Source organism: Cydia pomonella, chromosome 9, assembly GCF_033807575.1.
Source record: "Cydia pomonella isolate Wapato2018A chromosome 9, ilCydPomo1, whole genome shotgun sequence".
In the NCBI taxonomy this organism is placed as follows: Eukaryota; Metazoa; Arthropoda; class Insecta; order Lepidoptera; family Tortricidae; genus Cydia; species Cydia pomonella.
This window is the reverse complement of record NC_084711.1, coordinates 17,857,956-17,883,813: the sequence shown is the minus strand read 5'-3', so window position 1 is coordinate 17,883,813 and position 25,858 is coordinate 17,857,956. Positions and strand designations below refer to the sequence as shown.

The window sequence follows — 25,858 nt, the reverse complement described above, 5'->3', positions numbered from 1 at the left end:
AAAAATATAAAACTAAATAAATTCGTCTCGATCATTACAAGTATCAGTTTCATACATTTAATCGTATATTAATCGAAATAAATTCAAATAAATGCATGCAGGTACAGTCAACCAATTTGATTCCTAGGCTACTATAGAACCATGCCATGATAACTCGTAGACGACAGTGCTTATTGAGTGATGCGTGTCAAGTATCTAGTAGTTAAAGCAACAAGGTTCTATAGTGGCCTAGGGTTCAAATTGGTTGACTGTACATGCATGTTTTATTTGTAAGCCTACTTTTTTAATGATGAGAATTGGAGAAGTAGTTGAGCGGAGAACCCATGTGTAGTGGTTGTTTCTTTGCTCGCGAGTGTAAATGTTATGTCTACGTTCAGTCTAAAATCAGTTAAACTTTACGATGGTGTTTAGACGTTAGACGGAGTTTAGACGGAACGCAGACTTTAAATCTATAGAAATACTAAATCGCAAAATTATATGTAATTATTTTAGCTATAAATTCACACAGCAGCAGTTTAAGCGCACAGTGTACAACTATGATTTTTAATACTGACTTTTAGATTGATTTGATGTACGATTCCTACCTACCTACGTAGCTAGTTGATCTCATGTAAACATTTCACTTTCGTACAAAAAAGTTACATTAGCATCATAACAATGTAGTCGGGTCATAGACATTTTATAGCAAACCCGTTCGAGTCTATCCTGTAGACATCACAAATTTAAGGGAATCTAAAGCTAATTTTTACGAGGCACCTTTACAGGCGGGATACATTTATTCAGTACTTGAGACTCAAATAAGAAAAACGGGATATCTGTGTGCCCGATTCTTTTATTACATTGTCCACAGAAGTGACCTTTTTCTAAAATGTGTTCGACCCACTCAACACTCGATTTGTTATGTAATATTAGCTACACAAATTTTACTCCAAAACCCTCGTCGAAGCATCGGCATCGCTCCACTCTCGGTTCAGCTATATTGAATTACATTCCCTCGGAGCACTAAATACATTTTCTCAGGCAATCTCGCTTCAAACGTCAAAAGACAGTCATCGACGGCGTATAATCAAATTACGCCACGCGATCGCCTCGGCGAGGTGACCTCCCAGATAGATCACTTTACTAGATGGAGCAAGACGATCACACGGCCCGAATCGAAGAATAAGATACGATAACGATAAGTTCTGGTTTAGATAATTTCTCATTTAGATATCGTTTGTATGTCGTATAATTGACAGAAGCAGCTCGATTCGGGCAACCAATTGTTCAGTTTGGCGTTAGAAACATTGTAGATAGATCTTAATGGGATCACAGCGGAATCGAAATAAATAAAATAAATCGCCTGGCACCATGCCTGTCACGTTCCAACAAGTATATAAGTGCGAAAGTGACGGGCATAGTGACAGGCGATATAAATGACAGTAAACAAAGATGGCCAGTAACTTTAATGACACTATTTCTTTAAGTGGCCAGTTACTGAACCTATACCTAGTTAGTATTCTATAGTATATTAAAAAATAACTGAATATGTAAGTATAATGCACTCAGTAGCAGTGAAGATGGGTCACTTGATAAAGAAATGTCCACACAAAGTGACGAGTTTTTATGGAGATAATATAGAATGGTGTATTTCATTTGCCAATAAACTGTTGCGCAGTTTGGCGAAGTGCTGTACTTAGTAGTGTTAAGTATTTTTTGTGTATTAGAAATAAATTAAAAGTAAGATGCTTGGTATAGCGTACAATATGCGGAGTCCAAAAAGGCAGTCTACTCCTCCCAGTGTCCCAGTACATTATCTTATTAAGTACGCCTCCCATTATTACGTTACTAATTTTCCTGCACATCGGGACGGTAACGAAGTTGCTGCCGGCGTGTAGCGTTTTGATTGTCTATTACTCTTGGACGGCAAAGGGCTGAGACCAAAGACCAGGATGCAATTAGTGTGTAGGAAACTTTGGGAGCGGTAATGAAAAATGAGAGCGATGTTGAGGCTGTTGTGAGTTTTAATATTGATGCTAAGTAATTTTTATAAGGGCAATATTTTATTGACATCGAGAAGACTTGTTAAAAATGTGTATTCCTAATGTTCCCTTTAACAATCGCGTCGCTAGGCGAAAGTTTCAACAGCAATTTAAAAAAGCAGTTGTATATGAATCTTTCGAGGAATGACGAGGCCAGTAAAATATAATTGAATAATGTCTCTAAAATGAGTGTTTTTATGATATTCCATCTCTATACAATTTTCACTTTTTGAGCTTGATGTCGCAATGGCATCAATCAGTTTTAAATTAAATATATAAGAATTTAAAACATCAATTCTTTATTTTAAGAACATTTTTAGGCTTCCGTAACCAAAAGGTAAAACGGGACCCTATTACTAAGACTCCGCTGTCCATCCTTCCATCTGTCACCACGCTGTATCTCATGGACCGTGATTTATTTATTATTTATTCACAAGAACGGTTTACACCAAAAAGTAAGTATTGGTTTACACTAATTACACTTGCTACTATGCTTATACTAGCTTAGACCAATGATCAGCGAAGATGTCGATAGAATTGGAATAAAGGGTTAAATTTAATTAGGCAAGGATAATTTGGGTAATTTCGGAAATTAGTTAATCCCAAAAATCATTCCTCAGAAGTTCAACAACTCAACTCGGTGGCTTATTATCCATTATCCAATGTTTTGAAGACGGTCATAAACGGCGGAACGAGTAGAGGCGACAAATCTCATTAGAGGCAGTTCCGGCCGCGAAGGACTCATTTCCGGCCCCACGCATCTTGTCACTCGCAGCACAGAAGCTGGAGGCGTATTCTGATTATATAACAGGTTGTGCATTTGATCCGGATTTGTTATGGCTGGGCTGTTGTCGCCATATAGTCCACGATGACGTGTATAATGCTGTATAATGCCGAATTAACAATATCATTCAAGTTCAAGGGAAAAATCGTAACGTAAGGTGAGTAAATATCCAATAGTTTTATTATAATTTTTTCGCAAATGTATTAAAAAACATCGTTTAATGTACGTGTCATTATTCGCCTACGGCTCATAAAAGATATCTCGAGACTCGTGATTAATGACACACTGCACATTTGCATTTAAATATACTACTATGACGTTTGTACATAACAGCGGTAGACAATTTCGTGGAATGCTCCAAGATAGTCTTTTTTTATACCACGTCGGTGGCAAACAGACATACGGCCCGCCTGATGGTAAGCAGTCACCGTAGCCTACGGACGCCTGCAACTCCAGATGTGGAACATGCGCGTTGCCGACCCTTTAAAAACTTGTATACTCCTTTTTTGAAGAACCCCATACATTCTCGGGAAAACCTCGGCAGGGAGCTCATTCCATAGCTGGAGCGTCTGCGGGAGGAAATTCCTCTTAAACCGCACTGTATGCGACCACGACCATTTAGGCTCTAGGGTATGAGGATGAACACTCTGCCGACGGCGAGCGGTGCGGTGAGAGAAAGTGGCCGTTGGCATCATGTCAAACAATTCTTCACGGCACAGCCCATTGTACAAGCGGTAGAACACACACAAGGAGGCAAAGTCTCTCCTTAGACTTAAAGGTTCAATGCCGCTTGTGAGTTTGGGATCGTCGACCATTCGTACAGCGCGCCTTTGGACTGAGTCGAAGGGTCCAAGCTGGCATCCAGGTGTTCCTGCCCAAAGGCGAGTCTAGTCTGAAATGGTGAATTTTTCCCATTTTCCTTTAATTAAAAAATATAAAAGCAATAGTTTTTAAAACATCTAGACGTTAATCAAATAATAAGGTTATTCGGCCCAATTCAAAACAGTAACACCTCAAATACCCGATTCCCAAATCTCCAGTAAACTAGAACACGTTCTGAAACGCACTCGGCGATGTAAGGTGAACTCGAACACTCAAAGGTTCCCCACTATACGCCGTGAGTTCATTAGGGTTGCCACTAGCGGTGATTGCGCGCGCCTCAGTGCATAATAGCCGGTTAACAATCGCCTTGCCGTCTCGAGCAGGCGGAGCATTCTGATATGGAGCGAAGAGAGTCGAGTTCTTGAGAACTAGTGTAATATGATCTCGAGACATCTAGTCACTTTCTTGACAACTCTTCATATTCTCATTTCATCTCCTCCACAAGTCTACAGTGTGAATTACTGGGTTATTCATCATGTACTTAACTTACCTAAATTAACGCAGCAGTCGGTGCCTATTTATAGGCTTTGTAAAAGTATGTATATCATTCTTAGATATGCGGTATAATACCAAAGTTATAAGACGACTGACACGTATTGATATTTAATGTACTTTTGAGATGTCCGAGGATGCGTAACTAATACAAGAACTAATAGACTCACTACACACGAGGATAGGTAAATTAAGTGATTCTATTGGTTCTTAAGAAACACACCTCGCTACGCATCCTCGCACAGCTCTGGTGGAAACGCAGCCTAAAATCTACGCATCCTCGGACATCTCTAGTGGAAACGCAGCCTTAAGATTGAATAAAGCCAGAATTAGTCAGAAAGGTACAAGTTATTAAACTCTGAAGTTTATATCACCGTAGAGTCAGACCAAGCTAAGTTGGCAGCGGTTTTGATACGCCAGACGGTGAAAGTGTTAAATGAACGTCATAATTTTATAGAAGATGTTTAAAATAACACTTCCGCCGCCTGGGCTATCAAAATCGCTGCTAAGCGTAGCTCGGCAAGCGTTAGTGACAACCCTGCTACTGGCGTTCTAATTGACGTATGCAACTGTTCGACGTCTTTTACGAGTGTGGCTTTGGTTTGTGGCGTACTCTACTCGTACATGCCCATACTCCTACGTTTGGGTGAAGAGTAGGGCTTGAGTTACTATTTCTAGTTATATAAGCTCTGTGACTTGAGTCGTTAGCACTTTGTGGCTTCATATACAGCTTATACCTGCAACTTCAGCGCGTAATGATGATAATGATTGATAAAAACTATTCTATCGATCGGCCCGATTCAAACTTTAACATACGTCAAACATTTGCTAAAGTTACGATATGGATTACATATGTCAGTCTCAAAAGTGAGATTTCTTCAAACAAAATGTCACTTTTGACACCGGAATATTTAATCCATATCGTATCTTGAGCAAATGTTTGACGTATCTTAAAGTTCGAATCGGGCCGTATGTCCTTCCGCGGACCTCAAACTATATCCATACCATATTTCACCGATATCCGTCCAGCGTTTAAGCGAGACAGACAGACATACAGAGCTACTTTCGCACTTATAAAACCTATTTATTAGTAGACATATCCAATCCATATCGTATCTTTAGGAAATTTTAAACGTATCCTTAAGTTCGAATCAGCCCGATTCGCACTTTGGCGATTCGATTTCGCGACAGGTGCTAACATATCTGCTACGCGCTACACCGTAGCGCTCTCGTAGCATACTTCGGTTCATAATATATCGCACGAAATTCAATGATGTTTCAATACATTTACGGTCCGATTCGAAGAATGATTAAGACACGTTTAAGATCTTGGAAAGATCTTTAAAAGATCGATAACTAAACGACATGTCAAAATTGACGTTTATTTCGATTCCGCTGAGATCCCAATAAGATCTATCTACGATATTTCTAACGACAAAGTGGTTGCCCGAATCGAGCTGCTTCTGTCATTTATACGACATACAAACGATATTTAAACGAGAAGGAACTTATCTAAACCAGAACTGATTGTTATCGTATTTCATTATTCGAATAGGGCTATTAATCAAAATTATGGGGTTTGGTCTGTCTTAATTATCTTATCCAAAGTGTGATTTTCAAGTTCCTTTAATTTTTCGAAATCTCTTCTCAAGCTTTTGGTTTTATCAAAAGTAGGCGCTTTTTCATACAATTTAATTTTACAAAATACAAATTTAATATATAGGTAGTAGGGCATGCAATCCGTGATCCCGTGATCACGAAATCCCGGGATCACGGGCCAGTTTTACGATATTACAATACCGGTATTTCAAAGGACCAATATCGAAATATCGGGATTTCGAAATTCATTTTTGTAAGTAGATTTCTAAAGAAATAATACACGGCAATTATTACCTCTATCTCTATATTTGTTATTATTAAACACTTTAGATGGCCTGGTTTGAAAAAGTATTTAAATTTAAAATAACACATGGTGGTGCATAGCACAAAGCTCGGGAAGTCGGGAACACTCGGGGTTTTCCGTCAGATAATCGAGCCGCGCCGCAGGTTAACGGTTTGCCGCCATGAAGGACTGGGATTGGACCATATCGTTATCTATTGTTTTTGCATAGATAGTATTAGGACATAACTGCATGCCTTAGTTGCTAAATAGCCACGATCACCGAAACTACGTATGTGTAGCCGATTTGTAAACAAAAATACACTATTTCCATCATAACATTCAGCTTCAGCTAGATTGCCGAACACGTTGGTCGAGCATGGCAGACATGATTGGTTCGTTTTTTAAAATAAGAAACTCGGTGTTAAAAGTATTGATCGACATAAATACGCATATAAATTTCACAGAAGAGGAAATTCAATGTTTGATTGAGATTCATGAAAGTTTGGACATTGTGAAGATCACAGTTTTAGCAATTTGCCGCCGTGATGCAACGCTGTATACCGCCGATACAGCATTAAAATTCATGCTAACCAAGCTTGATGAAAAAAACACATTTGTGAGTTCCAAGCTGGCAACAAACATGCGAAAACGCATCCAAGAAAGGCGTTTGTTAGTGGCTGGTGTGCTTCATTATCTCTATGATGTTGAAGGCTTTTATGAAACGCCAGAAGATGACACATTTCGCAAACCGACAGGCGAAGACATTTGCGAAGCAATTGTCTCTGTATTAAGAAGACTAAAATATAAACAGACAACGTTCAATGTTATGCCTGTAGAAGAACCTTGCGCCAACTTGGAATTGGAACCAACACCAGGCACAAGTAGCCCGAGACAGCTTACCATACAGGAGCAATTAAATAATGAACTCGAAAAATGTAAATCAGTTAAAACAAAGACAGGGCCTGATCCTTATCTTGACCTCCGAGGATTCGTCATGACCGAAAAAGCTATGTACGATAACAACGGAGAACGAGGCGTGTATTTGACGAAAGCATATCAATACCTTTCTACGCTTTTGCCAACTAGCGTTGAAAGCGAGAGGATTTTTTCATCCGCCGGGTATTTCTGTACCAAAATAAGAAGTTCTTTATCCGACAAAATGCTCGACACGCTGTCATTTTTAAGGACCCATTTCCAAGAAGAACGATTGACTGATAATAAATAAATAACTACATTTAGCATTAAGGAGATAATTTATTTTTACTTTATAGGTATCATTTTTATCCCTTGTTTTAATTACGATGTTGATCTGTGATTCAGTGTTTAAAATTGTTGATTGTATTCTTTTGTTGCCTTGAGATTTTAATTTATATGATTTTCTAATCGTCATTTAAAATTAATAACTACTTACGATTACGATACTGTTTTACGATGTTGATTTTTTTGCATTTGTATATTAGATTCTAATTATTTACTGTTATTTAGCGTATTTTTAATGACAATTTTATTCTTAATAATGACTGCCGCCTTTAAAAACAAATGATGACTAATATTATGATGTTGATTTCTTTGAATTTTTCTTTATTTTTATTGTTGTTGATTTAGCGTTTATTTTTATTTACATTTGTATTTTAATGTTAATATTGTTGATTTTTATGTCCATTTTATCTTTAATAAAGACTGATTTACCACGCAAAGGACTTTTTTTTTTTAATATTTCTTAATCCCGGTATTAATCCCGTGATCCCGGTATTGGAACTCAATATCGGATTTCAATATCGGGATTGAAAATGGTCCGATATTGCATGCCCTAATAGGTAGGTATATAAAAATTTAGAAAATACAAATATATTGTAACATTAGTTGTAGCTTTTGTAACATGAGTTTTATGTTTATTATTAGCTATACCGCAATTAGCAAAATGGAATTTTAACGATTTTTTTATTACATTACTTTCATTTAAACGTTGTTATCTGTCGTTTGCTGCGCAAAAGTTCAGTTTGCCATAACATGCAGGTGATATGTCAAAGTTCTTTGTAAGCTCTCACACTCAACCCTTTCGCCGCTGCACAGACACTTGGTGGTACAATTAGCGCGTAAGTGCCACTTAACCATTCATCGCACGAGAGGACGTAATGTAGGTTATATTTATATTGTAGGTGTAATGGATTAAGCTCAGATTATTGCGTTCAAGGCTTATTTTGATTCAAGGTTTATTTTAATGTTGGCAGAAATGTGGACTGCCTTCTTGAAATTTCTTCAAACGATAAGTATTCATATCCCTTTTTTTCTATGGAAAGCACCACGTGATCACCGATCAGCCGTAATAGAATAGTGTCGGACGCTCCGGCTCGGCCCCGGGCCGGTCTAGCGTGAGTCATTCTTTAAGTACTCAATGAAAGCTTAAAAATAATCTTTTGAACATAATATAAATAATACACACCGTGTTTTTTATTGAATTCCGTTAACTTCGGGATATCAGTAAGTACGTTTAAGGAAACTAAATGGCATAGTTAATTTAAAAAAAAAAAACTTTTTTTATTGTTTTATTTTTATAAAAATTAATTAAATGTTGCATATACCGTTGTTGTAACATGGGCATTACCTACATTTAAAGTCAACCAAACAATTGAAAACTTTGCCATATCAATGTCATCAATCGTCCGAGATAGTACTTACGTTTAGTAGCAAATGTGTACACGAGTATCAAATAAACTATGAGAAAAAAAGTTATACATTTGGTATAGTAAACTCCCATACTTAACCCTCTTACTGCACAGACAAGACACTTAGGGGCACAATTAGCCCGCAAGAGCCACTTAGTCATGCACCGCGCTCGAGAGGATAATTATATGGATAAGGCTGAGATTAATAGATTTAAGTTGACCTTAATGAAATGTTCATAGAGATGTAGATTAAATGGAGATAGTTATAGTTTGGTAAGCCATTTCAGTCAGTAGGAAAAGGAAGAAAATTTTAAAAAATGTAGCCGTGAAGGGCCTCCTATAGAAATTTAGATTTTCGCGCCTTTTTTCTACTGACAAGTGGGTTTGCCAGAGTATAAATGCATTATTCCGAAGTTTCTTAAAACGTTGAAGAATGTGCCTTATTTGTTATAACAAAACAAACACGAAACTAATAAATGAAATTCGGAGAAACAGTTTTAGGTACAACACTGGCCTAGTACCTACCTATATCGACATTATCGATGCGAAACATCCATGCTGTAAACTCAAATTATCTTAAGCTAATTATCAGAGCAATTTATTGATGTTGTAAATATTATTCCATATATAATACTAATGAATATAATTCATAGATCAAATTGAAATAAGAATTTCACAAAATATCGCCATACCGAAAAAAAAAAAACTGTGTCAAAAAATAGGTAGGTTATATTATACACCGTGTTTTTATTGAATTCCGTTAACTTCGGGGTATTGGTAAGTACGTTTAAGGAAACTACATGACATAGTTAATTTTCCAAAAAAAAAAAAAATTTAATATTTTTTTTACATTTTTTTGTTATAAAAAGTAATTAAATGTCGCATATAGCGTTGTTGTTGCACGGGCATTACATTTATCTCAATCAAACAATTGAAAACTGTGACATGTCAATGTCATTTCGAACATCGATCGTCCGAGATAGTACTTACGTTTAGTAGCAAATGTATTAACCCGTACTAAACACTAATCAGTATGTTAACGGGCCCTAAGGTAAGTGTACACACTCGTAAGGGCTTTATAAGATAAAAATTAAATATTGATTATCTCCGAAATGGAGTTAATTAGAATACCGGTGTCTTTGAGAAAGTTACTTCATTTAAGCTCAGGAATGCACCCTTGTAATTAAAGCAAATAAAAAAAAACACGGTGTAGATAGTACTGAAATTTACCTAGTGTAAAAAAACCATTAGTTTAAGTTAGCTTAAGTTACTTATAAGAACTGCCATGCTCTTACAGGGCTCATGTTTGAAACTTTTATGTCATAAGAGCTTATGTACAACATGAAAGCAAATAAACTACTTGAATACTTGAAATTGGTAAGAATATGCATATTGTGACTTAATATTGAATCAATATTCCTTTAATGAGTTTTTGTTATTTTTAAAATAAATTATAACGCAAAAACACGTTTGATCTTGTTTTTCAGTGTATTCATACTATACCTATACTCGTATTAATGTTTGTATGAATATAATAACCGGTGTAAAACAATTTAATTTCTATAAGCACACCGCTAGTAGTTTAATTAATTATGGAGCTTATAAAAATTCAATAGTGTCATTTCTACATCTACAATAAGTCCAGATTTATAAATTCCAGTCATACTTTTATACCGCATAAAAATTCATGGTAAAATCGCTTTTGCCCCTTATAGCCTTTCCTCCGTCGGGTTACGTCGTCGGGTACACAAGTCAAAGTGATCGGTCCCTCATAACTTCTCGATCAAAGCTATACCGACGCAGTTGTGCACGGAGTCAAATGATCTACTTGGGACTGACAACTTGTTAAGTTAGTTAAGTGTTTAAGGGGCTTTACTTTTGCGTATACGAAGTGTGTTATGTGATTGTTGAAGTAACTTCACCCGAATCACAAGAAGTAATTTGCAGTGAAATCGTATTTGTGTGCGCAATTTGTATTGTAATAAGTTTTTGGTAAAAATTTCATTTTTGGTATATTTGGTATTGCTGGCTGTATTTTTTGTTTCTAAAGGCAACTAATACTCGTTGAGACGATTTTGACAACCCGATACACAATTAGTTTGCAATGGTTTTGTCCAAATTTATGCAAATTCCAGCTCAATCGGAAAACGAGAAGTGGGTCAAACTAAGTTTCGAAGATTTGACCCGCACTATCAAAAATACATACTCGTATTAACAGGGCAAGTTAAATAAAAGCTTGTACCTAGTAAAAAAGGTATGCTTTCATCCTTTAGGTACATCTATGCAGCAGTAAAATGATATTTTGATTCCGAATTTATATTGAATTTTATTCACGGCAAAAGTTTATTTTTACTTACATATATGCATTAGATTTTCAATTAAATAAAGTGTAGATATACATATTTATATGTACCTACCTACTATGTTAGTTGTGTAATATTGTCCAATTCCAACTCGCTTCACTATATCACTATGCGATGACAACAGTCGACGTTGTACCAGTTCTTGCTACACTCACCCCCTCCATTCTTATAGCAGGTAGGGGAAGAGCCACACATACGGCGAAACCGATGACGGAGAGCAGGAAGTCGACTCCCCTCACCGAGACACTGAAGTGGCGCGGCCTGGAGGAGTTCGTCGAGCGTCTCGCGCGGGTCATGTTTGACCGCGCGGACAACGCCGGTCTGGACCATCTTCGGGACATCGCGCCGCATCACACCACCAGACCTCCGGACTTGCCCCGAGCCCTTCTACACCAGCAGTAGCTATCTAGCACTGCTCACCACACCACACTCGGATCCAGCACGCCACACACGCCAGCTAAGCTGCCGGTCGCCTTCTCCGCGGCTCCATAACCTGGCCCCGCTCAAACGGTATCACCAGGTTACGGGCCGTGGGGTTGGATAACGATCGGTAGCGAAGAGCTGGCCTACACCAGCTACCCACACCGTCCCCAAAATGACGGCCATACGACCACCCCACCAGTCGGTGGGGAAGCTACCCGCGACAGCCGCCGCAGCCGTGAGGCGGTAGCGGCCCCTCATACCCCCCTGACGGGGGGTATCGACAGATCACTCACTCGGAAGTCGACTTTCTTGCCCCAGGTCTCGCACTCACCGGTGGCCAGCGTCGGCGTCTGCAATGATATCCTGTACTCACCCCCTCCATTCTTGTAGCAGAGGTAGGGGAAGCGCCACACGTTGGCCAAGTCGACGGCGAAGCCGATGACGGAGAGCAGGAAGTCGACTTTCTTGCCCCAGGTCTCGCGCTCGCCGGCGGCCGGCGTCGGTGTCTTCAATGACATCCTACACGAGAACCCCCTCACGAAGCCGCCCCACCCTGCCAACAAATGGTTTCTTGATTAATTCAAATAAGTAACCAGTAATCCAAGATCCATAAATTTCCTAAGTTGGGAGAAGTCGAAGACAATTTCGTGATTTGAATCGAATTTGACAGGTGATGTAGCTGGCGCTATATTGCCCCTTGTTTTGTGTGTGTTTGTTGTCACTAACACTAACCCAGGCCTAGCCCCAAACTAGAGAGAAGGTTTTTGTCTTACCCCCTTATTCATAAACGTCTATTAAAGTTGACAAGCCACTAATAATCGTTTGTCTCTTTCCATCATCACCAATACGTCGGAAAAGGACAAACGATTATTAGCGGCTTGTCAACTTTAGTAGACGTTTATGAATAAGGGGGTAAGACTTTACCTCACTATTGCAATCAATAACTACTCAATAAAGCGAAGAAATAATGCTGCAATTAGAATATGCGGGATTTTACTTTAACAGAGATAAATAACGACGTTATACACATGTGAATAAAGGTTGTAGGTACCTATATTTGTATTTGGTGCTGATTAATTAAATCCGTTAGGAAAATTTATCGGAAATTTCTGGATCCTTATAAAAAAAATAATGTTCCATTATGCAAATAATTTATTTGGTTCCCCACACAAAAATGTTTTGTTTTTATAAATACTTTTATAAATACGGAAACTTTCCGTCGTCGGTATATCAGTACCGATAATCAAGATAATTCATATATAAGTATAAGAAAGAAATATCAATCTTGTAGACCCTTTAGTGCGTACTTACTGGTACCTACTTATACATTATTAAATACAATAAACATACTTTTTGTTTTAATAGGGCTGTTGCCTATATTTAAAATAATTTATATTACACTATGTGGCAATAAAGCACCAGAAATATACCTATTATAAAAATCTAGACCGCAGTTATTTTCATATAGATTCCATAGTGGCTAATCGTTTTGACAGTTTGAAAAAAGAAACTGATTTGACTATAGTCAGTCAACTACCCTATTTTTTTTTTTTTCATTAACAAACCTAGGTAACCTTCAAGACTCGAGACGTTCCAAAACAAATGCCAGACCCTTTTCAAAAACGCGCCTTAGCAGAGAGTGCTTGACCTACCATATTGGTATTAATTACTGCCCAGAAATAACCGGAAATACCCGATGGCCCTCCATTAGGTCGCGTAATCAAGTGACAAATGTTGGCGCTGACGAAGGGCCCTCTGCTGACCGCCGCTAGGGTTGTCGCTTCAGTATTCTATTCTATTATACAAGATGGTAGGTACATTTTATTAGTTCAGCTATGAAACCCTGTAGGGCACTGCAATATAACTTAATTACTATGGGTTAAGGTTATCTCTAATACATTTCTAATAATTACCGTGCGTCATATTAAGTCGGGGTTTTCAGAAAAAAAAAATACTCCTTTTACCTAAATTACCCTTAATTTTCCATATAACATTTATTAGTCAGTTTTGTAACGGTCCATACAACATGTATGGTTAATAACTTCGTTACAAAACTGATAATTAAAAGTGGGACAGTTTTTATTGCTTAAATCGATAGTGTTCGTGATTCTGGGTAGAAATAACCCAACATTTCATTTATTTTTAGTTTTCCACGGTACCCTGAAAGAGTCGCAGCTATGATACGACGCCGAGAACATATTTGGTGTACCTGGAGGCCTAGCCAACATGCCAACCGTACATCGACAAACGCTGATTCAAAAGAAATAATATATCGGGATGACATTATTTCACTTTAGATTGGCGTTTTCTACCAACGATTGTCACTTGGCTAGGCCCCTGACATTAATAACTTGATTCTTTGTATTGTAATATTTTGATGCCAAATATGTATTTGCAATTCTATTTCTAATAAAAACTATGTTTTTTTATGTGATAGAGGATCTTGATATGGACGTAGAAAACAGAAACCGCACATGTCTATATAATAGATCCAAAGATAACGTTTAGAGTACATATGGTGCCAATTTCCCGCACACGTGCGAGAATGAGCACTTTCCGTGCATATGTCGAAACTTTAAAGAGACATATTTACTGTAAAACGTTGAACGATACACGTGCGAATAGGTAATTCGCAACTCGTGTCGATTTAAAGCACTCCCTTCGGTCGTGTATTGTACTTGTATCGTAAATAACTATTTTGGCAACCCTGTTAGCTTGAGTGTCACGCGTCGCGGGCAGGGTCACCGAAAAAGCGTCACAACGCCGACAGCGCCGACACCACTACACCGGAATTGGATGTCGGTAATCGGCATGTCGGGTCGGCGCCAACATCGAGCCTCTCGAACGACTGCGAATTCCATTTACAACTACTGAAATGTAATATTGGACACATTACATGTATGAGAGTTTTCATTACATCGGGTACAGATGTGCACGTTGCGGAAAGTTGGTAATGTTCTCAGAAAAATCTGGAATCTCAGAATCTTCGTTTGTAGAAATTTTGTAATATTAGGAAACTTTCAAACAGCAAATTAATAACATCGTGTGACGAGAAAAAGGTGTTTTATAGTAGATATTATTAAAAGATACAAAAGTTTTAGTAGATACGTTACTTCTACGTTATGACACCACAACATTGAAATTGGATGTCCGGTCGGCGCGGCGCCGATATCGAGCCGCTTCGAACGCCTATTCCATTAATAACTACAGAAATGAAATATTGGAGCCTCAGGTGTATAAACACGTGTGAGTTTTCATTTTTAATTATTTCGAGAAACGAATGAAGGTATTTTATAGTATAAATATATCATTATATTATTTAATCGCAATCTGCAAAATATGAACTAAAATATATATTTGGTCAGCCAAAATGTATATTTGGTCAACAACTTGTGGTTATCAAGTATTTCTTAACCAGTTCGCAATTAATGTCATAGGTACTGAGCTGCTCTAAATTGATTTGATAGGCAAATTAATTATTTGATCGACAGTAAGCGATCCACCATTAATCAAATTTTGATAAGCAATCACTGGGTAAGCGGATTATTTCATTTTGGATTATATACTTTTTTTTATATACTACGTCGGTGGCAAACAAGCATACGGCCCGCCTGATAGTAAGCAGTCTCCGTAGTCTATGTACGCCTGCAACTCTAGAGGAGTGACATGCGCGTTGCCGACCCTAAACCCCACCCCCCCCCCTCGTTGAGCTCTGGCAACCTTACTCACCGGCAAGAACACAACACTATGAGTAGGGTCTTATGTTATTTGGTTGCGGTTTTCTGTAAGGTGGAGGTACTTCCCCAGTTGGGCTCTGCTCTAGATCTGGAATGACATCCGCTGTGCTGTGCCCTACCACACAAAGCGAGATGACTGTTTTGGACGTAGTTTAAGGACGTACCCTGGTCCATTTGTTCCAAATTTGGATAATTTGTTGTTTTTATTTTCATCATACTTTTATGTATAAAATTTGTAGTAACTATTCTGGTTAATATTTTTACAGTTCGCAATGTATAACACATGTTATTGTACCATAATTCTCTGAAAAACAATTCATGATTTTTTTAATGGCTTACTATTGATTGCTAATTAATGTTTACTGCAAAACCTATGACATTTGACAGCTTATGCCAGAGGCTCTACCGCGAAAAGAATTGATATTTCCGTATCCGCCTCTCTATCGATCGATAGAATACGCAAGAGAGTCAGAGAGCGAAATTTCGAAGGCCAAAAAGGCCTTCAGCCGAAATGGTTTCATTTTCATTCAAAGCTGCTTTCAAACCCAAAGGGGAAACTAGGCCTTATTGGGATTAGTCCCATAATCCGGTTTCCTCACGATGTTTTCTTCCACCGAAAAGCGACTAGTAAATATCATAAAACTACTTGCAGAGAACCGGGGTTGGAACATTGTGTACGATAGTCAGAGTGTGACTGTCGTTTCTGAATTTGAATTGCTTTAAAACAAAAATAGACACCTACTGTATAAAGAAATATATTTTTCACGCCACTGTCGGAAATGTGGCAATAGATGGTCTAAAACCAAGCTGGAAAGTAGGCAATGGCAATAGCTGTAGCACCTGAACCACCACTACTCCAATGTTTCATTGTTATCAACATCTGTCATTGATGCGAGTAAAAGGTCTTTATTTGGCACAACTTTTTCCTTCAAAAATAAAATTAGGTTATTTATAGGACCAATTACTTGTATTAAATGAAAAGAAATGTCAAAACCATTCCGTTCATTTTTAGGGTTCCGTAGCCAAATGGCATAAAACGGAACCCTTATAGTTTCGCCATGTCCGTCTGTCTGTCTGTCTGTCTGTCTGTCTGTCTGTCTGTCTGTCCGAGGCTTTGCTCCGTGGTCGTTAGTGCTAGAAAGCTGAAATTTGGCATGGATATATAAATCAATAAAGTCGACAAAATCGTACAATAAAATCTAAAAATTAAATTTTTTTAGGGTACCTCCCCTACACCTAAAGTGGGGGTGATTTTTTTTTTCGCTTCAACCCTAGAGTGTGGGGTATCGTTGGAAAGGTCTTTCAAAACTAATAGGGGTTTTCAAGAAACATTTTTTGATAAAGTGAATATATTCGGAGATAATCGCTCCAAAAGAAAAAAAAATGTGTCCCCCCCCTCTAACTTTTGAACCATAGGTCCAAAAAATATGAAAAAAATCGTGGAAGTAGAGCTTAAGAAAGACATTAAATGAAAACTATAGCGGACATGATCAGTTTAGCTGTTTTTGAGTTATCGCAAAAAGTTTTCCCTTCATAGTAAAAAGACTTTAATTAGGTACTGATTATGCAAATTTGCCTATTTGTTTAACTCGGGTGAAAGGTACCGTTTCATCCCTTGGTTAACAATTTACTATACTTTAAGCTCCAGTTTAGCTTATTGTGACGGAAGAGTAACTACGGAACCCTACACTGAGCGTGGCCCGACATGCTCTTGGCCGGTTATTTTAAACACTTATGGCCTGGATGCGAGTTTAAGCCATCATTTCGTTCACGCTTAAGGCGATTTTACTTTTGTAGCTGTTTGTGATTTTTTAGCAAAAACGTTTCTAAGTTTAGAGTCGGTTTGAAACTTTGAAGCAAACAACAGAAAAGCGCCGCTTAAGTGATAAAATAGTAAACAATCGGTGGGATCGGAAAATACTTACTGAATTAGATAGTGAAAAATTGCGTTTGACTAAAAAATACGAGAAACACGTATCTACGCTATACAAATGAATTCTTCTAGTGAATAAAACATAATTGTTCCTGGCAAAAATACATTGCTTTCTTTAAACAATTGTCCTCACGTCAATATACATATTAATTTCTACTAAAGTAGGCACTTATAGTTATGCACATGTTTTCTTATTTCCTCGCAGTAGTAATGAAAAGCACTATGTAATGCCTCGGCTGGAAACGCTAAAGATGGATTCGTATTATTCGAAGGCCTCCACTGACGTTTCGACCGTCAAACCCACTCGTTCATCTTTGAGCGGTTTTCCGTCCTCTCCTACAATGTACTAAGGTATCTAACCTACAATATCAGTAAAAGTGACATCATTTCGTTCCATTCCTACATATTTTTATATAATGTCAATTATTTTCATCTCAGCAGCTCGAACAAGCCTACTTTCCTCACTCCAGGGAGTGACGAAAGTGCGACTTTCCTCACTTCATGCAGTGAGACAAGCTTTTCTCATAATGATGATGCATTTCATTCATGAATGTAAATAAATGTGGCTAACTTTACTTGTACACTTTCAATAGTAATATCCATTCTTAACCGACAGTGTCTGGTGAACGTCAGGATAAAAACATATGTACGAAAGAAATAGACAGGTCTTCTTCATATGTATAGTATTTTCCTTATATTTTATTTATTTAATTTTTTTTTTGTTTAAATCATAATGGTATTTAATATAATATTTTTGTAAATGAATAAAGCCAGTTATACAACTTATGCCAGTTATGTCACTGCCACACTTTGTCATCATAAATAACATGCAGAGTTAGCTTGGTCCGACTCTATCAAACTAATTTGTAAATTTTTAATCGACATGTACCTACGGTCACGTTTGAAAATATCGATACGAAAAAAGTGCCAATAATATGTATACACGTCTTTATTGCCCATATATTAAGGTAGTGTATACATATTTTTGGCACATTTTTCGTACCGATATTTTCAGACGTGACTGTACTAGGGGGAAGCGGGGCAGATACTACAAAGGGCAGATTTGAACACTCACACTAACTCCTTAATTAAGAAACTTCTGTTCACTTGCTGTAACACTCAAACGTGGCTTTGTATGTATGAGTGACGTACCAGGGGGCCTACAGCGAAAACCAAAATTCGCAAATTGTGGGGATCTTTCTCTTTTACTCTCACTAAGACGTAGTTAGAGTAACTGAGAAAAATGCCCGCAATTGACGAATTTCTACTTTCGCGGTTATAGCCCAGAGCCCAGAGGACCTACCGCAAACCACGTTCGACGTGTTGCCTCCCTGTCACGCTTACGTACGAATTTACAAGTCCGACAACCCAGAGGGTGAACTAGGGCTTGTTGGGATTAATCCGGTTTCCTCACGATGTTTATCTTCACCGAAAAGCGACTGGTAAATATTAAATGATATTTCGTACATAAGTTCCGAAAAACTCATTGGTACGAGCCGAGGTTTGAACCCGCGACCTCCGGATTTCTAGTCGCACGCTCTCAACACTAGGCCACACTGTGGGCTGAAATTCGGCTCTCTCATTGACATAGAAACCGAAGTTGTTATCTTTATGTTATTTTTATTGAAATAGGTTTTGCCCAGTATTGTTATGGTAACCTATGAGTTTTAGATGATTTGGAATGAAAATTGTCGAGTTACGATTTCTTTTCAAAATAAATGTATGGAGCAGGAGCAAGAAATCATTATTACATTAAAAAATCATATCTCTATTATTTTCTACTCAAATTGTCTGAAACTTATAACTTAGCATAAACACACTGAGCAAAACTAATTTCAATCAAAAAAAAAATCTTAAATTGTTGACTTTGGTTTTTGTGATTTTTCCATAGAAACAATTAATGATTTAAAAAAAACCGCACGCGTGACGGATATATGTAGTATTCCAAAAAATCACAAATAATTCATAGTATAACCATCTGCGAGGATATTACGGTTTGTTTAGCGGTTCTTGAGTAATAATGATTTCTTGTTCCTGCTCCATAATTTTTTTTGAAAAAAAATCATAACTCAACATTTTTCATTCCAAATCGTCTAAAATTCAAGTCAAAGAGGCATAGATAATATGGTTAATATACATCAAATTATGTAAATATACTTTACATAATACACAATTTTACATAATGTATCAATATATATCCAGAGAGGAAAATGGGGTCTACGTTTTTACGGACGAGAAGAGGTCGCCTTGGTACCCTTTCACTGTTCACAACAAACATACCTAAACTTATTTTATACATGAATAGATAAAATATATTTGTTTCTACTTGCATTATTTCCATAGTAAAAGTAATCCATTTACCGATTTTTATTTAAATTTGCGCAGTTTTTTTTTTATAATATACTACGTCGGTAGCAAACAAGCATACGGCCCGCCTGATGGTAAGCAGTCTCCGTAGCCTATGTACGCCTGCGACTCCAGAGGAGTTACATGCGCGTTGCCGACCATCAGCTTCGTAGGCAGGGTCAGTAGTCAGTACCCACTAGGCCAAACCGGTCGTCAATCTATCTATATCACTCTATATCACTTTTAACACTGATTTAGCAGTAAACTGGTTTTTTTTTTTTTTTTCACCCAAAAACAGTAAACAATTACGTGTCACATTTAATTTATTACATTTCGGGCAAAAAGAAAAAAAAGGTGCATTTAAAGGTTAATAAAATTTGTACTAGGTTTTAAGTTATAAACTTTTTTAGTAAAGGAAATGGATAGCCAACTTACAGAAAATAATAAAAGTTTAAAACTTACGTGCGGGTCGGCGGGCGCAGTGTTCGCGCCATGTCCGCACGGCGCGCTGTCCGGGGCACAGTGGCGATAGCACCCGGCGACGCCACGCCTCGTCCTGGCACTACCCTATACAGAACGACCTATGTTCTTAGTACATGTGCGGCGTTTACGACTTTCTATACTTAGGAAAGCAGTTTGCATGTAAGAAAGAATGAGCTGAAAGGAAAATGCACGGTGCTTACGACCTTCTGGATTTAAGGGAGTTGTATTGCATTGTTTTGGAAAAAGAATGGAAGTGAATACGGAATTAGTGGACGTTGTAGCGTTTGTACATTGGGCGGTTGGTGTTGACCCGCCCAGTGTTAATGGAAAAAGTTTGGTTATAGATATAGACATTCTTACGAGTTAATATAAAATATAAAATAGGTATTTAACCCTTTAGAATCGATACGTAATTAAAACAAGAAATATTACTTTGCTAATCCGCGAGAAAATAACGTGCTTGTCGTTTTGTACTTTTGGTGGTGGGTTGTTATATTTATTTGCGTATTTATTTTTGCGGTGGGAGGGTGGGAACATTAACTGCATGTAAAAATAAGCAAGTAAGTATAACGGGTTAGCACTGATTGACTAGCACTTTATTTACTCGCGGATTAGCAAAGTAATATTTCTTGTTTTAATTAGCATAGATTTCCGCAAAGTAACACCTGATTCTATTAATTATTCGATACGTCAATATAAATATTTATCAGAAATCAGAAACTTTTTTGCTTAAAAACATGGTCAGTACAGTCAGCATCAAAAGTAGCGGATGAAATCGCCACCTATTTATGGTTTTTTGTCGGACACTTTTTGGTATATGGAGATTTTGTTCCTTGCCTCTACCTTCCATAAGTTCTATAAGTTAAGGGGCCCACTGATTGACTGTCAGCTGGGTATCAGCCTGTCAGTTAGAACAAAAGTTGACAGTTCTGAACAACTGACAGGCCCATACCGTCCGGCGGACTGTTAATCAGTGGTCCCCTTGAAGAACATTGAGTAATAAACCCTAATCTGAACAGGAACTTTCTAAGTGGAAACTTGCAATAGAATTTTCTCATGAAAGTTTCCAGAAAATTTCGGAAAATTGGAGAATATTCTGTATCTTGTACACTACTCAAGGTAAATCTAAACGTTACAACATTCCGAAGCTTATTATACATGCCTTCGATACTACTAAGATGAAATTCGATTTGTATTCATCGATGAAGTGGATTTTCCACAAGCCATCCCTGCTTAAGCTTTCTACATGCCCATTATTTAACCATATAAAATCAGTAGGGACCCTTAAAAGATGACTCACCCTAGAACGGCCTGGGTCCGGGCCGAGGCAATCGACACTACATTTTCTATGACAGGTGACCACGTGATATTTTCTACAGAAAACGAAGAATCGGATGCCTCGGCGTGGACCCAGGCCGTTCTATGAGTCGTCCTTTATACGAAGCTCGGAGATCCTTTTTAGATTATACGAATTATTTCTCTTCTTTTCAGGTTCTAAATGAGTAGATTTATTGATAATCAAATACAAGTGCAATCCGCCATATCATTAATTTTATTAGTCATTTATTTGGGTGTTGATCATTATTTTGTTTCTTGTTGTTTAGTGCCCAGTAGAAGCTTAACTTAGATTGTATTGGGGCGCTGGGTCGATCTCTGTTACATTATCGACAAATATTTTATTTTATTTATAAACTACCGACCTGCCCTGGCTTCGCACGGGTAACACAAAACCTTATCAAATAAACCTTCCTTAAAGAATCACTGTATTGATAGGTGAAAACCGCATGAAAATCCGTTCAGTAGTTTTTGAGTTTATCGCGAACATACAGACAGACGCGGCGGGGGATTTTGTTTTATAAGGTCTAGTAATGGACAAAGATTTTTTTTTATAATGTTTCATTTGTAATAAACACTTTTAATATCCAAAAACAAAGAAATAAACATACATAATAAAACTTACTAACAACTTAAACTAAAGATAAAAAATTTGGCCCAAATCGCCGTCAATGGGCAAGGTGCCTAGAATTTGTAATTGTATTTTGTAATTTTTATTGTTTGTAAAAAATGACATGTAAAAGTGCCCCTGTGGCCTATTTGCTGAATAAATGTTTGATGTGTGATAAAAAGTTTTTTTTTTATAATTTGTCTGAATACCCACAACACAAGCCTTTTTGAGTTTACTGTGGGGCTTAGTCAGTTTGTGTAGAGTCCAATATTAAAAAAATCGCATTTATAATATTAAATAGTTAAAATGTAAGTTCGGCCTCGCGACAAGTGGTAGGCGTGGCACGGGTACGGTGGACACACCCTCCCCGGGCCACGCCCACAGCACTTTGAAAGCTTAGCGAAGCTCTAAAAGGTTCCATCGCGAAAGTGCCCCGATATAAAAGTATAAAATATTTTATTGTAAGCGCATTATTGCGCCCTGATGGAAATTACAATTATGTCGTTAAGTTTTTTCACACGTTTTACTGCTAGGTAGGTATTTACTTTTATATAGATCGTCTATTAAAATATGTATTAAATGTGTCCTTGCTTAAATAAAGCTTGGGATTTTTTAGCTAAATTATTGACAAGATAAAACAAATAGCGATACACAATAATATAAAATCTACTTAACTATTACAAAAATCCTAACCTAAATTAAACTAAATAACTAGTTGCAAAATACGCCCCGCGCACCTCCAGATGCAAAGGAGCCCATCACGCTCGCCGCGATGCCACGCTGAACAGCAATGGACAACCTTTGCATAAGGAAAAATTTGCTTAAATTGGTATCAAACGGGATAAAATACATATCGTAGTTAGGTATCTGACTGCCGAAAGGACCGAAAAGGTTAACACAGACGGTGGGGCCACTTGCGTCATCCAGGGTTAGCCAGTTGGGGCTAATCGGTTAAACCAGGGGTTACCAGTATCCCTGGGTTAACGGTTAACTCCGAGTTAGTGACGAACCCAGGGTTGGCCCTTACAGATATTTTTTTATACTACGTTGGTGGCAAACAAGCACACGGCCCGCCTGTTGGTATGCAGTCTCCGTAGCATGTACGCCTGCAACTCCAGATGAGTTTTATGCGCGTTGCCGACCCTAACACTCCGCACCCTCGTTGAGATCTGGGAACCTCACCGGTAGGAACACAACACTATGAGTATATGTAATGAAACTAATGAATAATCCCTTCCCCATCATATTTTCTCAGAAACGTTCATATTTGTCATATCATGCAGTTAGTCTCAGTATAACAAGAACTACGGTAGTACCTACAATCCTAAGTGTGTGACGTTTCCGAGAAAATATGATGGCAAGGGATTATTCACTAAGTACTTATATCTGTACACCTAATATCTTGTAACATCAAGATCCATTACTTGTAAAAAAATGTTATCTACTTAGTTTAATTAAAATAATCACTAATTTTAGCGCTGGTAGCCTAGCGGTAAGGGCGTGCGATTTGCAAGCCGGAGGTAGTGGGTTCAAAGTTTGAACTTCAAACCCCGGCTGATACCAATGAGTTTTTCGGAACTTATGTATACGAAATATCATTTGATATTTACCAGTCGCTTTTCGGTGAAGGAAAACATCGTGGGGAAACCGGACTTATCCCAACAAGGCCTAGTTTACCCTCTGGGTTGGAAGGTCAGATGGCAGTCGCTTTCGTAAAAACTAGTGCCTACGCCAAGTCTTGGGATTAGTTGTCAAGCGGACCCCAGGCTCCCATGAGCCGTGGCAAAATGCTGGGACAACGCGAGGAAGAAGAGAATAATTTATCAAAATTGGAGAATTTTAAAACATTGAATATCAATTTTAAAACATTCATTAGAGTAGGTAACTGAAACCATTTACAATACAAATGAAGAGGGAAGTATACCTACCACGTAATCAAAACAAATAAAAATAGAAAACGTTTTTCTACTTCTTCTTTCACTCTAGGACTTTTAGTATGTTATTGACACAATGAAAAACTAGGTTTATAAGTTTTCCTTTTTTTTTTAATTTGCAAAAAAAATCCTTATAATCCTAGAATATATTATGCTGAAGCGATCGACATCAAAATCAAAGTGATTTGTTAACATTTACTTAGTGGAAAACGTTTTCTCCCGAAATAGAATTCGAAATTCGAAAAGGTATTCTTCCCTCTTAATGTCGCCCCGGAACAGCACCGTCTGCTAATAAAAAATAATGTAACTATTTGCCTGTGATAAAATAGTTTGGCAGTTCTCTGTCAGTACGAAAAGGCGCGAAGGCTTGTTGTGTTGGGAAACGTTTTTTATTTTTGTGTGGAATTTAATAAGCTTCCGTTTCGCAATACACAATATTCATATAAAATTCATAGATTCTGAGAAAAAAATAAAAAAGGCGTATACTTCTCAAGATGGCGCCTGATCCTCGTGGCCCCCAAAAGCTCGAATTTTAAGGAACGTCAACATGGATCCCAGAGATTGTACTATATTGTTTGAACCCGTGTAGCAATTATGGATCTAAATTTGTCTATTCGTCGCTAGAATCAAAAATATGATTTAATATTCGGCGTCCTCTCAAGGCGGCTGTACTGATTTTACTTTAATAATACAAGGGTGAAGCGGTGGTAGCCGAGTGGATATGACGTCCGACTTTCAATCCGGAGGTCGTGGGTTCAAATCCTGGCTCGTACCAATGAGTTTTTCGGAACTTATATACGAAATGTCATTTGATATTTACCACTAGCTTTTTGGTGAAAGAAAACATCGTGAGGAAACCTGCATACATCTGCGAAGAAATTCAAAGGTGTATGTGAAGTCCCCAATCCGCACTGGGCTAGCGTGGGGACTATAGCCCGAGCCCTCTTGTACATGAGAGGAGGCCTGTGCCCAGCAGTGGGACGTAAGTATATAGGCTGAATTATTATTATTATTTTAATACAAAGTTGTGAAGAGCAAGTGGAATCTAGCGATATGTCATTTTAAATAATTTTTAAGAAAAAAAAACCGACTTTAATGAGGGAGACCGGTGAAAGAAAGATTATTGTTGATTTCGGAGATTAAAAAGACAGCGTCCTACGCCTAATTATGTAGAAAAGGAGGTAAAAGGAGGTTTGCCACTGCACCCACCTTGACACATTTCAGATTTGCTGGTTGACTGGTAAAAGACCCGCAATAAATAGGGTATTCGACAGTATTTAAAATACATTATTTCACACCATGCATGAAATAATAATAAAAATGGCTATAAGATTGCTTAAAAGAGCTGAGAAGTAGGTACCCACAATTCATCATGGCATCCATCATCAGAACTCAAGCTTCATAAGCTTGACTAAGATGTGCCTTGAAAACCTAACTGCTTCACAAACATGCGAAGAGAACAAATTGCTAAACGTGAACTATGCGGCGTTGAAGAGTTCCATTCTGTTCATCATCAGCAGTTTCGCTTCATCAAATGTCACTTCTACAAATGTAAATGCTTGATTTGATGATGAAAATACTAAGATCACTATATATATGCCTTTAACATTTGAGGAGTTCCCTCGATTCCTCATGGACCCCATCGTCAGAACTCGAACTTGATAAAAATTTGTCTTAAAAATCTATTTTGCTTCACAAACACAGCGGAGGACAAATCGCCAAACGTGAACTATGCGTCGTTGTTGAAGAGTTCCATTCTGATCATCATCAACAGTTCCACTTCATCAAATGTCACTTTTTAAATGTAAATGCTTGATTTGTCGATGAAAATAAAATAAAAAAACACTATATGTATGCTCTTCACATTTGAAGAATTCCCTCGATTCCTCATGGATCCCATCATCAGAATTGAGTTTTGACAAAAACGGGACCAATCTGTATATTTAGATTCAATCAAAAAAAAAAAT

The 25,858-nt window shown here is 37.7% G+C and overlaps 1 protein-coding gene across 1 annotated transcript in view; it reads right to left on the bottom strand.

The window, feature by feature from the left end:
- The window catches only part of LOC133521570 (sodium-dependent dopamine transporter), a 36,722-nt gene extending 16,668 nt beyond the window's left edge, over window positions 1–20,054 (bottom strand). The window contains exons 1-2 of the mRNA XM_061856603.1: window positions 19,992–20,054; window positions 11,887–12,066 (exon numbers count right to left, since the gene is read on the bottom strand). Of these exons, the coding sequence (XP_061712587.1) occupies window positions 11,887–12,031 (145 nt within the window). The 5' untranslated portion in view covers window positions 12,032–12,066; window positions 19,992–20,054. The remainder of the gene's footprint in view (window positions 1–11,886; window positions 12,067–19,991) is intronic.
- Window positions 20,055–25,858: the final 5,804 nt, after the last annotated feature.